This window comes from Protopterus annectens, chromosome 1.part0 (genome assembly GCF_019279795.1).
Source record: "Protopterus annectens isolate FY-2018-M chromosome 1.part0, PAN1.0, whole genome shotgun sequence".
In the NCBI taxonomy this organism is placed as follows: domain Eukaryota; kingdom Metazoa; phylum Chordata; order Ceratodontiformes; family Protopteridae; genus Protopterus; species Protopterus annectens.
Window position 1 is genome coordinate 1,387,511,453 of NC_056725.1, and position 15,771 is coordinate 1,387,527,223.

At 37.1% G+C, this 15,771-nt stretch overlaps 1 protein-coding gene across 1 annotated transcript in view; it reads right to left on the bottom strand.

The window, feature by feature from the left end:
- MDN1 (midasin AAA ATPase 1) overlaps positions 1–15,771 on the bottom strand; it is a 3,484,183-nt gene that overhangs the window by 929,231 nt on the left and 2,539,181 nt on the right. The window contains exon 72 of the mRNA XM_044071809.1: positions 7,807–7,880. Coding sequence (XP_043927744.1) covers positions 7,807–7,880 — 74 coding nt within the window. The remainder of the gene's footprint in view (positions 1–7,806; positions 7,881–15,771) is intronic.

A 15,771-nucleotide genomic window follows, 5' to 3' on the forward strand; every position in this document is an offset into this window, starting at 1 on the left:
GCCTCATGGATACAATCAATCATTATGAAAATGGCTTTTTAAATGGTCAACTGTCTATTACTTCAAACTAATCGTGAGTACCTCAGCTTTAAAGCCAGACCACTTAAATGGTTTCAAATTTACCTATCTGACTGTACATTTTAAGATAAAAGCAACACAGTAACCTCTAATACAGGAGCACACAATGCAGAAGTCCAACATGGATGCTGGCTAGGGCATACTGCAGTTTCTCTTTTTATCAAAGATACATAACTATAACCCTCCAGTACTGAACATCATACTTGGATATGGTGCCACTGTAGAGACTGCAAAGGTAGTGTCAACGACTAAGAAAATACACTTACCTTGAGTTAACAGAAAATGACCACCATATTACTTGGTACTGCCCACAGAATGAAAAATAAACTAGCAATGCCAGTCAGAATCTTACTCTACAATCTAAATGGATAACGCAAAATGTATAAATACTTGGGCATCTTCCTGGACTCAACCATTTCACTCAAAGTCCACAAAAATAATATGGAAGAAAGTGTTAAACACCTAAAATCATTATAAAAGTTATCTAGTGTCCTATGAAAGGAACTCAGTAAAAGCCATGAGAGTATTTACTCCTAGAAGAGGAATATGCACTATCCTTTATGGTCTTATTTCCAAAAGCACACATTGACAGACCACATCAGATATTTACAGCTTTTCTCTTACTCCTATCACAGAGCACCATTGCTTTTCTCTTAGATTTTCACATATTCATGCTGCTCAAATATTTATTTTAACATAAAAACATAGCATAATGCCAAATCATACACACACACATTTTATAATATATATATACACACACCTGCAATTAATAGAAGCAGTACTGTCAACAGGACAGATACCACTGTTCAGACAGGCCAGAGTAAAGGCATGTACACAGTGCTTGTTGAAGTTAGCTGCTGCTGCATTTCACTCCTTTTATCAAAATGTTAAAACTGCTAGACAAACAAGTTAAGAAAACTGATTTGATATGCACTTTTTATTTAAAGCATATCAACAACTAAATGTGTCATCTATTGCTTAGCTAGGGAAGAAATGGATTGTGTGACAGAATTCAACTGAGAGGGACAAGCTGGTTGCATGCCAAAAATGGGTCACCATGATGTTCTGTGCACCAACAGCACAGAAACTGAAGTCTTATGACCAAATGCTGTTCAGGTGTCAAACAGTTTGCAATGCATGCAGACTGAATTGTTGAATCTGGCCAGATTGAAAAAATAGATGAAAAATTTGATTGGTCACGACTGACTAGATGGAGTTATCTGCATAACCAGTGGGAAGCCACTGAAACATATAAACAGTAAATGTACAACATTCATAGTTATACAACTGAGATAGTAAAACAGTCAGAGATTATAGGGCAGAGTTTAAATGGAATGGAGGATAAAGGGAAAAAAGTGAAATGTATTTATTTTTGCTCTCTTTGTGGCCCTGCTGTCTACTGATCATCAGCCCCCTGCCAGCTAACTAGTCTATTTGTTCCCCATCTTCTAGTCAATGATAGACTGGGAAGGGACATTAATGGTTTGAGATTGTTTGCAATTACGGCTAGTCCCTACACAAACCTGGCAAAGCACAGGAGAAGAAACAAGCAATGAAATGATCACAGAGCCCATCCCCTCATTGCCACAAGGGATATTCCCTCCAAGTGGTGGTTTCTGCAAATCTCCACCAGGGAAACCATAGCTCCCTGCCTGGCTCCTCCAATGCTGGGCATGCTAACTGACTGCTACCCAGGTGACCAGGGTTTAGAGCTCCAAACCTTTGTGCCCTGAAGTCAGGCTGAGAAAGTGAAATTTAAAGTTGTACTTGAGGTATACGAGATGCAGGTTTTCTAAAGCCAAGGTACTGAAATATTCTATTCAGGTAGATGTTAAGGATTAAAACTGACCTAAATAGTACGTAGATATCAGCATCCGATCTGTTGGCAGGCCATCAAAAATGTGACATACCTATATAAGTATGTTACTAAAGTCAAACTGCTACTACAGTTAAATTACATATACAACTTTGAGTGAACAATTTACCTTGCCTGATGTTCACTAATGCTACAGCACACAGGTAAGGGAAACGACTGAAAAGTGAGTTTTGAGTCGGACTACAATATGAAGTATTAACCATAAATATACATTGCGTTTGAGATTTATAAATAAGAAAATAGGGACCGACTGTTTAGCATTGCTATGAGAAACACATCTCCATTAGGGAACGACTCCTCAGGATCTTATATAGAGATTTAACAGTGTATAAATACATTTCTTAGACAAACATGTCAATCTAATTTGTTTAGGATGGTTAAAAATGATGAAAATTAACCACAATGTAGTTCTGCAGTTCAGTTAGAATAGTAAGACTGCAATGACAAAGGCTTGTTTTAGCATATGAAGACTGGACATTACAACAGGAATGTTTCAAAGAATGTTTAAAAAGTTGAAGCACTTCTTTGTATACAGATTTAATTAAAAGATGTACTTTCAAATTGTAAGTATTGATTAGTTAACCATATACCAATCCTTCAGAGTTCAGAATGAACTGAGTTTCTGAGGTTCAGCAGGCAGCACTTGCATTTGGTGCTGGAAGACCAGAAGGCTGATGGTTTTACTTCCATCCCAAGTGTCTGGATTAATTTTGCTCTTCTCCAGGTAGCCTGCTGTTATATAGTGGTTAACAACTTAGCTATGTATGAACAGCATATACTGAACTAATTTAAAAAGTTGGTGTGTGTACCACAGACACACAATCGAACAATGGACAAAGGACCATCTCATGATGGAGTTTGACCAGGGAATCCCTTGAACTTGCAAAGACAATTTAAAATTTAAGCTATAGTATGTGTTAACATATCAGGAGTCACTTTTTTTTTTATATACAAAAAATATTGTTTATGATTTTTTCCTGAGACTGATACAAGTATCAGTATGACCAATCACGAGTATCAGCAAATACAGATATTCTTTAAGGGATAAAAGCTAGATACTGATACTAACTGTACATCAGAGAAAGATTAGAAACACTCCAGTGTTAAATTCAAAACATGATGGACATTACATAAAATGGTGGCCAGTATTGAATGGAGGCTCCTTTTTTAGTACTAAGCTTGATCATAGGAAGTCATTAGACAAATGGCCCTAGGGCCCTTACAAACCTAGCCAAGTTCTACGTTTATTTCCACAATCAGCACCTAATGCCTGTGGAACCCCTGGGGTGAATTTACGGTTACTCATCCAAATCATCCAGACTGCATTTGAAGAGGCCCAATGAGGTGATCTGCTTGACATGAAATGGGAGTCTGTACCAAAGGTGTGGTAACCTCTGGTAGACAACTATGTCTCTCCAACAGGTTCTGTTAAAGTCACATTCCAGGTTACGGTCTTTAGAGCAAGTAACCTGTGCACCACTTGACTTGTGGATATGCAGCATTTCCAATAAAGTTTCCAATAAAGTTGTTTTTAATAGTTCTCATATTCCTATATGAGAAATATGGTTTATTACCTAAAAGGATATAGGAATATGAGAACTATTAAAAGTCGGATATGTTATAAATATTTTAATTTTAGATAAGAGTATAAATAATTATACCTTCACTCGTTTTGGTACATTTAAATGTTTAAAATGTTCTTGTTGTGTGGATGTTGTTGATAACCCTAATTATGTTTATGTTCACCCCATTACGAATAAGAGTTATGAGTTTAAATCCGTAGCGAACTGTGGTAGTACTAATGTTGTTTATTTGGCTATATGTGTGGCCTGCCCTTCATTTTATGTAGGGAAGACCACACGTAAGCTGAAGGATCGAATAATTGAACACAAGAATGAGATTAGAAGGGAGAGTGAGAATAATGCTCTATTTAAGCACATTAGACTACATGGGGGTAATCATTGTTTTAAATTTAGGGTTTTAGATATGGTTGTTCCTTCTGTTAGGGGTGGGGACATTAATAATATTTTGGAAATTAAACAGTATGAGTGGATACTCAAGGCTGGCAGCTGATCGCACGCCAGGGCTGAATTCCGCTGTTAGTTTGAAACCAATTTTAATGAAGTTGCAACAAACTAAGTTATATAATTAGAATTATTTTTTAGAATTATATTTTTATAATCTGTTATTTGTATAATTCTTTATGATTTTTGCATTTATTTTTAATATTTTAAATGTTGCAATGTTTTGCTTGTACTTTATGTCTTTGGTCATATGATTCTGGCTGCTGTCATATGACCAATTAGGCTCCTTTTTAAAGCATGTTGCTTTTTAGTGTATTTGTCTCAAGTATCAAAGGGTTTTGCCCGAAAGCTTTGCTGTGTATAAAGTTTTTTCGTTCAACGATTAGTGTTTTCTTTACATTATTGGTTTCCAGTGTTTGGTTGTGTGGAGTGTTCTATCAGTGAGCCAGTTAGCGACCATCTAATTATATACGGGTTGACACCTACTTAAGTGAGTTTGTCAATGATGCCTCAGTGGGGGGATAGTGTCAAAAGCCCTGGCTAAGTCTACGTAGGCTGCATGCACAGATTTCCCCTTATCCAGGGCATTGGTGAGTGTCTTGTAGTCATCCGCCAGGTTACACAGGCATGTTCTCCCTTTGACAAATCCAAACTGAGTAGGGTCAAGTGTTTGTAGATTACCTGTATCTTTGTTGATAAGGTCCATGATGATTTGCTCCATGGCCTTTCAGATAAGGCTAGTCAAGTTAATGGACCTACCGTTCCTGGGGTTAGTGGAAGCACCAGCTTTGTGCAAGAGAATAACGGCCATTTTCCATTCAGTTGCGATGAAGCCTGTACTTAAACTACGATTGAAGAGAGTACCCAATGGTGTTGCTAATTCTTGTCGGAGCCCATTTAGGACAAAGACTAGGATGTTATCAGGTCCCACAGATGTTGTGTTTTTGGCCTTAGAGAGGGCGTTTGCAACCTGCATTTTAGAGATACAAGGTAGGGGACAGGTGGTAAGGTTGCCATAGAGTACGTGTAGCGGGGGCAGGGGAAGAGTCTTGAAGGATAGATTTTCTTATGTGATGATGTGGAAAGTTGCAGCTGTTGTAAGGTGTAAACCACCACTGCTTGTGTATTGTATGATACACATCATAGAGCAGGAAGGCAGTTTGAATTGCCCAATTAAAATGTTACTAATAAAAGATGGAACACAAGCCTTGTCCATTTTTGGGAAGACTGAAGTGTGAGGAAGGTGATGTCCTGATCAAAGCACAGGCATACATGTGAATGATTAACTATATTTGTAAGACTGCAGTGAGAATGTAGTGCATATGAATTGCTTGAGACTAATCAGTTGTGCTCATCAAGCAATGTTTTCAGAACTAAGCCAATAAAAGCACTGAGAAATAATTTATACATAAATGGAACGTGCTCCAGTTTCCTGTTTTCAAACATGCTGTTGTGATCATAAAATGGCCTAACAGCACTGGAGAGACTTGGGACACCGGTAGTAACAATATGCCATATATTGCCAAACGGCAACATGAGTAACCCTTTTGCTGAGTGAGGGTATTTGGGAGAGAGGTTAAGAAGCAAAGCATTACAAGACAGACACAATGCAAACAGGTGAAAGAAATTAGATTAAGAGAGAAGAATTTAACTACGGATGTTAAGAAAGACAAGGATAAATGGCATGCTATGAAGAAATTAAGAAAGGTGTGTGGGGGAACTAATCAAAACAGAACAAGTGTATTCACTTTCACACCAGGAAGACTGAATGGGGTGTCAGAATAGTAGTCGTAGTATTATGGTGTTTACTGATATGCTCTCTCTCAGTTAAACACAGTGATGGATGCCCTACAGAATACAGAGTTATGCTAATCAGTGACTAAGGCAGCATCACCAAAACATCAACACAATTGCTGTTGACACAGTAAAACCAAGGATATCTATACGCAAAAACTGAATGGTCATGTTATGTATTTTAATACATCTGTCTACTTTACATAACAAAAATAATAAAGGGAAAATTATAAGACCACAGGCAAACCTGCTGAGCTGGGGTAAAACTTTAGTAGAAAGTCTGCCTGCAAAAATAAAAAGCTTACTGAGGTAAACACACCAGTCAATATTGGAGTAATTGCCTATGACAGATTTTTCCAGACAGAAGCATCTAGAGAGCCTAGTACCAGTGGTAGTTAAAGTGAAAACTGCCTTTGGAATACATCACAATCATTTGTCATGTGTCCTCCTTTAAGAGGCAGAAAGAGATGTGCTTCTGCTGGCTTTTAGTCAAAGAGGAAGGCAATTCTAAGCTATTCTGAGTCTTGGTAAAATAACGCAAGAGAACACGATAATCTAAACAGTAAAAAAAAAAAATATATATATATATATATATACATACTATTACTGTTAGGCTATTTTATGACCACAACAGCATGTGTGAAAATAGGAAAGTGGGACACATGCAAAGACTTTCTACATAATTAGAAAGATAACTGTTAAATGTGACTAAAGTAAATCTCCCAGACAACTACTTTCCTACAATACCATCTGGAATAAAATAGGAGCCAAGAATCTACATTTCCCTTTAAAGATGTGATCTGATTACAAATTAATGAATGAGACTGTCTGAAAAGACAGTCATCCATAACATGCAAAGAAAGCTATAATCAGATAATGATAAATGGTACCAGTTTATTCTGCAAACTATAAATGGAGACTGCCCTGTACCATGACAAAACGGTAATCCAGAAGTAACAGAAGCACATACATGTAGGGAGTAAACATTTTTTCATGTATTCCCTTTGTGATCTCCCCATATACCTACAACCATCAAGCCTTCAAACTCCCAACAAGTAAGAGTCTCATTTTCCAACTTCCCATCAGTCAGGACAATGGACAGTGGAGGTAAGACTTGGTGACCATGGACTATTATCCCTGTATCAAATCTAGGTATTTTTCTTCTGCTCTTAATCCCTCCTGCCATCCTCTCAGCAGAGGCCAAAAGGCATAAAGGAATGGTTGGTATGTTAAACTTCCACATGGGCTACATTAACCTACACATACATTATGCCTAGCTAGGCACTGATATTCTCATAAGAAAGTCTACGTTAGTATCATGCATTACCATATGGAACATTACACCCAAGGGTTATGACCTACAGCAATCACTCCAGCAACAGAATGGTAACCAACCTTCACTTCAAAGGTTGGCTGAGCCAGCAGTGGCCACTTACTGCAACCACTACCCCCCAGGCTGGTTACTCTACCACATGGACTGCTACTTGATACCGACATAACTTAATCACACAGCCAGGGCCTTCAGCCTTTGATACCATTTATCCAGATGAATCACCACACATTTGAACGCAAAACATTTAGAATGTGAAGACTTTATCATGAATATGAATGTGTGTGCTAAGAAGACATTACCTACACCAACAGCTGTAATGTTAAGTGATTCCTTTAGCTGAAATACTCCACGACTGGGTTAAGCTTGCATTTGTTTTCAATTTATTTTGCCTATTTATTAAACCAAATTTCCCAAAGCAATACAACTGTGTTACACTAAGACAAGAGAACATTATCTATGACAAAGACTACCATACAGCTTCAGAGATCCTTTCTCTACACACAAACACAAACTTTATCACTGAATCAATATGCTTTGCACTATGTGCCCTAGAAAGACAGAAATGGTATTTTAATGTCAGCAAAGCCCAAACTCCATTATTAGACCCTCTTCAATCCAAGTGTTTAGATGAAATAAGAAACAAAATGCAACATTCTGAACCAGGGACCACTCCCCTTTTATATAATCCTCTCAGATATTACCTGTGTGTCTTTTCAACAGATTGTTTGATGGCCCAAAAGTTCACATCATTCCATCTGGAGATTTTCACAAAGTCCTGTAATCATGAAAAGCAACATCAGTGTCACTGCATAACATTATGTAATAAGCCATCTTCCACTGCATAAGCAAACAGACACTAATAAAAAATAAGACAAAAGCATAAATGACAAAATATGAAAACTGAAATATTACATGGCAATTATGTGCAACACTACAAAAAAATGTCACGTTACATACCTTTGCAAAAAAAAAAATCTACAACTCCAGATCACCACCACCAGAAGTTAATATCATACTGAAAATTTACACTTAATGCTGGACGCAGCCATTTAGCCAGTAAAGCTCTGCAGTCTTTTTTGGTAGGAGAACTCATGGTGATTAAAAAAAAAAACAACACACCAACAAAACTTATCCCGATTTTCCATCAGCACTTCTTTTAGGAAATAAGAAGGCCATTAGGTGGGAGTAAGTTGCTGGAGTGGGCATGCTGGTCAAGATTCCCTTGGAGATCTTGTTTTGGAGTAAATGCCTACATGAAGAGTAGATATTTGAATGCTGAATATTAACCAATTTGAGGGGACCACCTGCAATGATAGCCATTAAGAATTTTGCTTTTGGGGATCCTCAGTACAGACTTCTTGGATTCTACTGTGTTCATGTTGGCATGCACAAAACTTCTTGCCAGTACAAGTTATAGCATGAATTCTAGTTGGTGTACACAGTCCCACCTGCCACAGTTCTGACTGTAAAAGAAGTCAAGAGAGCACACATGCATGAAACAAAGAAACAAGTACATAACATTACAAACTTTTCCCCCTTTGCTTATCTGTTAATCAGTCAAGTGAACTTGCCCTTCCTAGGCTCTCTTCATTTGCAGTCTTGTCACAAAAGTAAAAGTAAACATGACATGCACACAGATATCTTTTTTATAAACATGTATATTATATTTAGATATATGTATGTATATATATATATATATATATATATATATATATATATATATATATATATATATACATACATATATATATATATATATATATATATATATATATACACACACACACACACACACACATGTATGTATGTATATATACATACATACACAAATATACACACATATACATGGGGGGGGGGGGTTATGTCTAGTATGTCAAGCGAGCCAGCAAGGATGCTTTTGGGAGTACCTGGAGAAAACCAATATAGACACGGGGAGAACATGCAAACCTCTTCGTACAACAGCATTTTTTTAACACCTTCTAGAAAAACAGAACCATGCAGTCCAAAGAGCAGTGCTTGGTAAAAAGTGACATAAGGAAGCCACCATAACACATTCTTACAATGGACACATTACAGGAAAAGACAATGGAAGCATTCACAATGTAGGTATACACACTTTTCACTCTCTCAAGTGACAGCTGCAACAAAATCAATGCAAATAGCAATCCCCACGGACAGGATTCTCTTAAGCCACAGTCAGGCCCCTCTTTATTTAGAGCAGTGAAGATTAAATTTAGGGCAGTTTTCTTGAAACCGTATATCCTTCTGGGGTAAAGTTTGAGCTAATGGTGCACATGAAAAGCTCCTCGTTCTGCACTCAGAAAAACAAATGCAGAGGTGAATGAGCCAAATTAAGTACATCTCACTTAAAAGGAAGTACAGCTCATCCCTAAGAGGCACCTAATCCATGTGAAAGGAAAAATGATTTTCCTTTAAAATCAAGACCTTAACTTAGAAATTCTGCAGACGGAGTTCAGGACAATGAAAAAAATATTCTTACAAGAAATATATTTAATCTGTTAAATCAGCAACCTTAAATAAAGAGCAGGTAGACATATACAACATATTTTAGTGGAGTCTTGAATAATTTTCCTTTTGGTTTCAGATGGTTTCTGTGACAGTTAAGTATTCCGAATGCCTGTTAAGGGAGAGGGTCCCTATTAAATCAGCAAACACTTAAAATAGCGAACGCTGTTTAATCAACCCTTTTTAATCGAAACAGTGAAATCCCGAACGCACAGAACCGCAATTTTTTTTCCCAGGGGAAAAAAAATCACTGGGACGTTTTCGGGACTTTGCAATCTCGGGGTTGTTATATTTAAGTAGGGGGGTGTGGGGGGCAAAGACACTCACTTTATTTTATTTTTTTGTTTTGTTTTTATGAAGCAGCGATTTTTTCTGTGGGATAAAAATCGCTGTTCCATGTGTTCGGTCTTCTGCTGTTTCGACATTTTAGGGTCGATTATACAGCGTTCGCTATTTTAAGCATTTGCTGTTAAAATATAGACCACAGGGGGATTCTGTTTTTTGGAGGTAAACCTATCAATATTGAAGCTCGAGCTCCACTGGAAAGGATTCTTCAAAGGGATTGATGGCGTAGCAGATCTTTTAAAGATCTGCCCAACAAACCTGTAGATGGCCTACACAGTTCTGCCCTCCAAAAGCTTGAAGTGTACCATAAAGACAGAAATGTACAGTTTTGACTGACTCAAGTCAAAAAAGATGTCTTGAAACAAGCAAGAACCATTTATAAAACTTGGTGCCTCAATTAGGGGAAGGGATTTCCCCACTAAAATGGGGAACTTCTTACATTTAGTAAAACTGATCAGGGAAAGAAATTCTGGCAGTCTCAATGACCTCCAAAAGCTAAAGCTGAATGTCTGGGTGGCTCAAGGACATAAGAGGCTTAAAGTTGGAGAATTTCACCCTAACCTAGGGGAACCATCTGGCCTTAACTAGAACAGATTGACAGTACCACAGACCTAAAAGCCTGAAACAACACCCTTCTCTAATATCAAAGGATGACTTGTAGGAGTGTTGGTCTTTCTTCTGTGAATGTGATGATAAAGAACAGAATCCAGAAAAAAAAAGTGGAAAGGCATACAACAATCTCATCAGAAAACATCCACATCAGAAAACATCCACAGTCAGCTTATCCACTGGCCTAACATGCCAAAAATTGATGAAGCACCACATTCTCCTCAGAGACCAACAGAATAATCTGCAATGCCTCCACATCCTGAAAAGGCTCACAAGGCATGCCTCCACATCCTCAGCATTGGAAAACAAAAACTGCAGAGAAGGAACTCCGATCAGAAAATTCATCACTCCTAGGATGTAAAAGGCTTTAAAGGTAATAGCCATTGCTGGCTATTACTGCATCTCTGCAGACAGAAGTAGAAATGTATACTACACTGCATATTTACAAACCATAACTATGAGGCAGTTGTCTGACCACAGCAGGTGGGGCTCAGGCCACAAACCTCTTTCCAAATACTGAAGTGTAAACACAGCAGTAACCTAATTTCTGGCAATTTTACCTGTAGCCTCTTTTCTCAAAACTTACAAATGTACAAGTGTCTTAAACAAAGGAGGACTCCACATGGACTTACATGCTTGCAATCACTTTCAGCACCAGAAATCTGCAATCTCACCAGCTTAAGAAACAAAGAAAAAAAAAACACTCCACCCAGGGTCCTATAAGCATATGTAGGCTGTGATGGCAAGATGACTCTAGAACTCCTATATCTCACTGAAGAAATTCCCTCATCCAGAAGGTAGGTGAACTGGACAGTGAAGGAAGTGTCTGTCAACTCGCCTAAGCACCAAAATAATTTTGCTGTGACCCAACTCTGCTTCCTGAAGACCAAGATTTTCAGGGTATACAACCATATTCAAGATGCCTGCACATTGATCAACGGCTTGATTAGACCTGCCAATGTGAAAAACTTTGACACTAAGGAAGCATTTCTGAGTAAAATTCGGTTACTGGCCAGTAATTACTCTAGCTGGACATCAGCAAGAATGAAATTTGGAGAAAGTAAGACAAATCAAACAGAAAAGGAGAAGAAAAAATATGGGTGCGAAGAATCTTACAGCTGTCCAGCAAGAAACAGTTCATGTTTCAACTTTGGTAGAGGAATTGGCTTCTGATAACTTGAGAGGAAAAAAAATAAATTAAATGCAGTCAGAGAAGTTCAAAATAAGTGAAACACTAAAGGAATATGTAAAGTCAAATAACACAAGTCTGGAAATATAAAAACCTTTAACTAGCTGTTTAGTTTAATTGATAAATCTGCAAAAATCAGAGACTGAAATGAAGAGTAGGCTGGCCGAACATGAGCCTTCTGAAGATCATCTGTTTCAATAATAGAGCTGAAGCTAGATGAGAGAGCACAGAGAGAAAACTCAAGACTTCCTGCTGTGCCGCAGAAACTGTAAGGAACAGACTACATTAATTTTATGACAATACAAATAAGCAACAGGACTGGTGTACCACAACAGGCTTTAACTGAGTCTACACATTGTGTGTATGCTCCAACTCTGAACATAAGAAAGCAGCAAAGACCTGTACCAGTAAAGATGCAATCGTACCTGCAGAAAGAGTCAATGATGACAAAACTGTGGCAGAAGGAAAAATTATTAAAAATTGGGGACAGCAGACTGTTTGTGGAAAATAATTATTCACACTGTACACCAAGGACAGGAGAAGCAAGTTTGTCCCAGCAATCATGGAATGTCAAGATGCAGGTTTAAGATATAAGCTGCTCTAACCAGCTATCTTGAGCATATTTTTTTTAAAGAGGATCAGAGACATGTTTAATGCACAACAGGCTACGGAGAAAATAAACGTGTACAAAGTAAAGGATGCTTGCTTCTCATTCTTCTAACAATTTCAAATCTCTTTAATTGATGGCAAGTGTGTACCCAAGAAGACTGAATGCTGCAATTAAATCAAAAGGTGCATCGACAAAGTATTAGTTTAAGGGTGTTTACATTCATGCAACCTGCTTATTGTACGATTTTTATTTTTTTCCCCTAACAGATGTTTGCTTTTCAACTGAATTGTACATGTTATAGGTCACATTAAAGGAGGGAAAAAGTTTTGAAATGATTTATTGTGGTCTCATTTTTTATATCACAAAAACCTGGCATTTAAACTGGGGTATGTACACTTTTTATATCCAATGTACTTTCACATATTAAAGCATGACCTAGCAGTTGTACTCTCAGTGCAGTATTTCTGTTCTAGTCTGCTTTTCCAGTGCATATCATACTAATGCTGAATGAAATCCCATGACACTTGCATTAAGACTTTGTTTGCCTTGATATTGCATCACTATGCTTACCACATCTGAAAGTATTTTTCTAAGGAAAACAAACCAAGAAAAAAACTTCAGTGTGGAGCTTGCGATGTTCACTTCCTGAATTATGTTTTGCACCTAGTTCATTTTATATATATATAAAAATTGAAATGTAAAATATGCGCTACAAAATAATAAAATAGAAAACAGTAGGTAGTCCACAGCTGAAAGAAAACAGAAAATAGATTTTTATTAATGAACTAGGTGCTTAACAATTCAGGAAGTGAACATCACACACTCCATACTGCGAAGTTTCTTCTTGGTTTGTTTTTGAACCAGCATAGGTTGTATACTAGGTTTTCTGAAACTTCGAGGGATATCACAGATTTTATTTCTAAAGAACACACATACACAGTAAGGTAGCTTTTTTTATTATTCCATACCTACCCAGGTTACACAGCTATTTTAGCTCAAAATTCACAACTCTCTGATTCGATGCCATTGTACAATGCTTAGTATCCTTTCTACAGCTCACAAACTTGATAAACATTTTATAGTCTGAAGATGAATAAACTCAATAAGAACTGAGACAACATCTCTAATTAGCTGAGCTCTGCAAGCCAAGAAATAAAACACACATATTTGGGGAAGGACAACTGAACATGATGCTCACATAATGGCTAAGCTGGTTCAGTTATTTCTTTTATCATTTTCTGAATAACTTTTCATAGCTGGTGCAACACATGTAAGAGTCACCGCAAAAGTCGGTTATTTAACTGCAGATTTTCAAATGTCATTTCTAACTATTTCCATTCTAAGAGAATGGGACTGTGATCTGACAACAGACAGTAGGGTATTTTAATCTCAATAACTGCACCACTAAAAGTGCATTATAGACAATAAATAGCTTTACAAAACAAGAGGATGTCTGCCCCCATGAAGGCATTCATAGTTAGGAAAAAGTTAAATTTAGTTAGTTACATGTCGGGGAATATTGCAGCGTTATTGTGCATTGTTCGTGGTTTGTCAAACTTTGTGACAGTCCCTGGATTTGGTGCTTTTTCTGTTTATTAGTGACTTTTTGCACCTTCCGTTTTCCTTGGTTATTTGTCGTTTTTTTTTTTTTTTTTGATGGAATCCCAGGGGTCTGTGGCCATGGACAGTACAAACAAAGGTGCTGAGATCGGAGAGCTTCGGAAGCTCATAGGCCAACTGACTCAGTTGGTAGGTTTGCTAACGCCAGTTAGCCAATCGGTGGTTACATTGTTATCAACGCTTTCTGTACCAGGAAACCAGGAAGCAGCAAGGCGTTCTGCTTCGCATGAAGGAACGCGCAAACGCAATTGCGAAGAAGTTAGTGACACAAATGGTTTAAACATTAATGAAACAGGGAGTCTAGATGGATTCCCACATATCACTGCTTGTGGAGAGACTGGAAATCAGGGAGCTGAAGTTATACCTGAGACGCAAAACAGGACTAATTTTTTGAATTCTGGAAATATTGCTGGGTTTCAAACAGGTACTGTGCAACAGTTGAGAGACATTCTCAATGTCAAATTTGAATTTGGGAAAAGGAACTTTAACAAAACTGTTGGTAGAACTTATATACAAATGTTGGAAGATTTTGATTATGCTTTGTATAAATATAAAATGCTTGAAATGGACAATGCTTACCTGAAACACTGTCTCGAGTTAAAAATTGTACCTAAGGGTCTTAGAGTTTGCAAATATCCGAACAGTGTTGTTGAAGGTTCTGCATTTCATCAGCAATTGATTACTGCTTTTGATAATTGTGGTTTTGAGATGAGGGCCATTATACAAAATAATGAATGTGAAATGGAGAAAAGGTTCAGTCAGGTTGAACAACTTAAAGACATTATTCATGACAATGTTTACTGTAGATGAACATAAGAAAAAATATTACAAGTTACTAAAAGATGTGGAAGGTAAATATTTGGATGTTCAAAATAGGAAATTGGGTAAAACTGAAAGAGATTTAAATGAGTATAAAACCAAAACACATTATCTTAAGCCTAGAGTATTCGGGAAAAGATTTGGAACATACAATACAAGTGAAAAAGAGACACCAGTATTTGATGATAATGAATTTGAGGTTTCAGAATTTCCACCGCTTAGAAGGTCTGAGAGACTGATGCATAAAGAACCAATTGATTATAGTTCAAAAAACTATCAAGTGAGGGAATGGGGGCCCCAGGGAAGGAAACAAATGAGGTGGAAAAATTAAATGATGTTTTATTTAATGATGGATGTAAGTGGACATTAAATGATTTTAACATCTTTAATTATTCTAGTATCACTGTGACAAAACCTTTTTTTGATTTATTTTCAAAAGGTTTTGGATTTATACCCAAGCAAAGAACTAATATTTTTAAACTTTTAGTGGATATTAAGTTATTTATTAGAAAAAAGAATTTGCAAATATTTTTTAATAGCGTTAAGAGGACAGTTTGTGAAGACAATTTAGTTCGTAGGAGCATCTTCAACCCACCGCTTCACCCACAGTTAAAAAATGTTGAGTTAGTTTTGGAGAATGAATTAAGGAAGTCACTATTGAGACACAAGGTACAGTCAAATTTATCCTTGGTGGAGCAAGAAACACTAAAATTAGTTAGTAAAAACAGGAACTTAAGGGTTATGAAACCCGACAAAGGTGGGGGGGGGTGGTGCTTCTGGATCACATAACATATGAGGGCAAAATGCAAGAGATTTTAAGTGATTCTACCAAATATACAAGGGTATCTATTAATGAAGTAAATGTGGCATATAAAAAAATAAATGTGTTATTGAATGACTTATTAATGGATGGGTTGATTGATTTAGAGGCATACAATTTTTTGCATG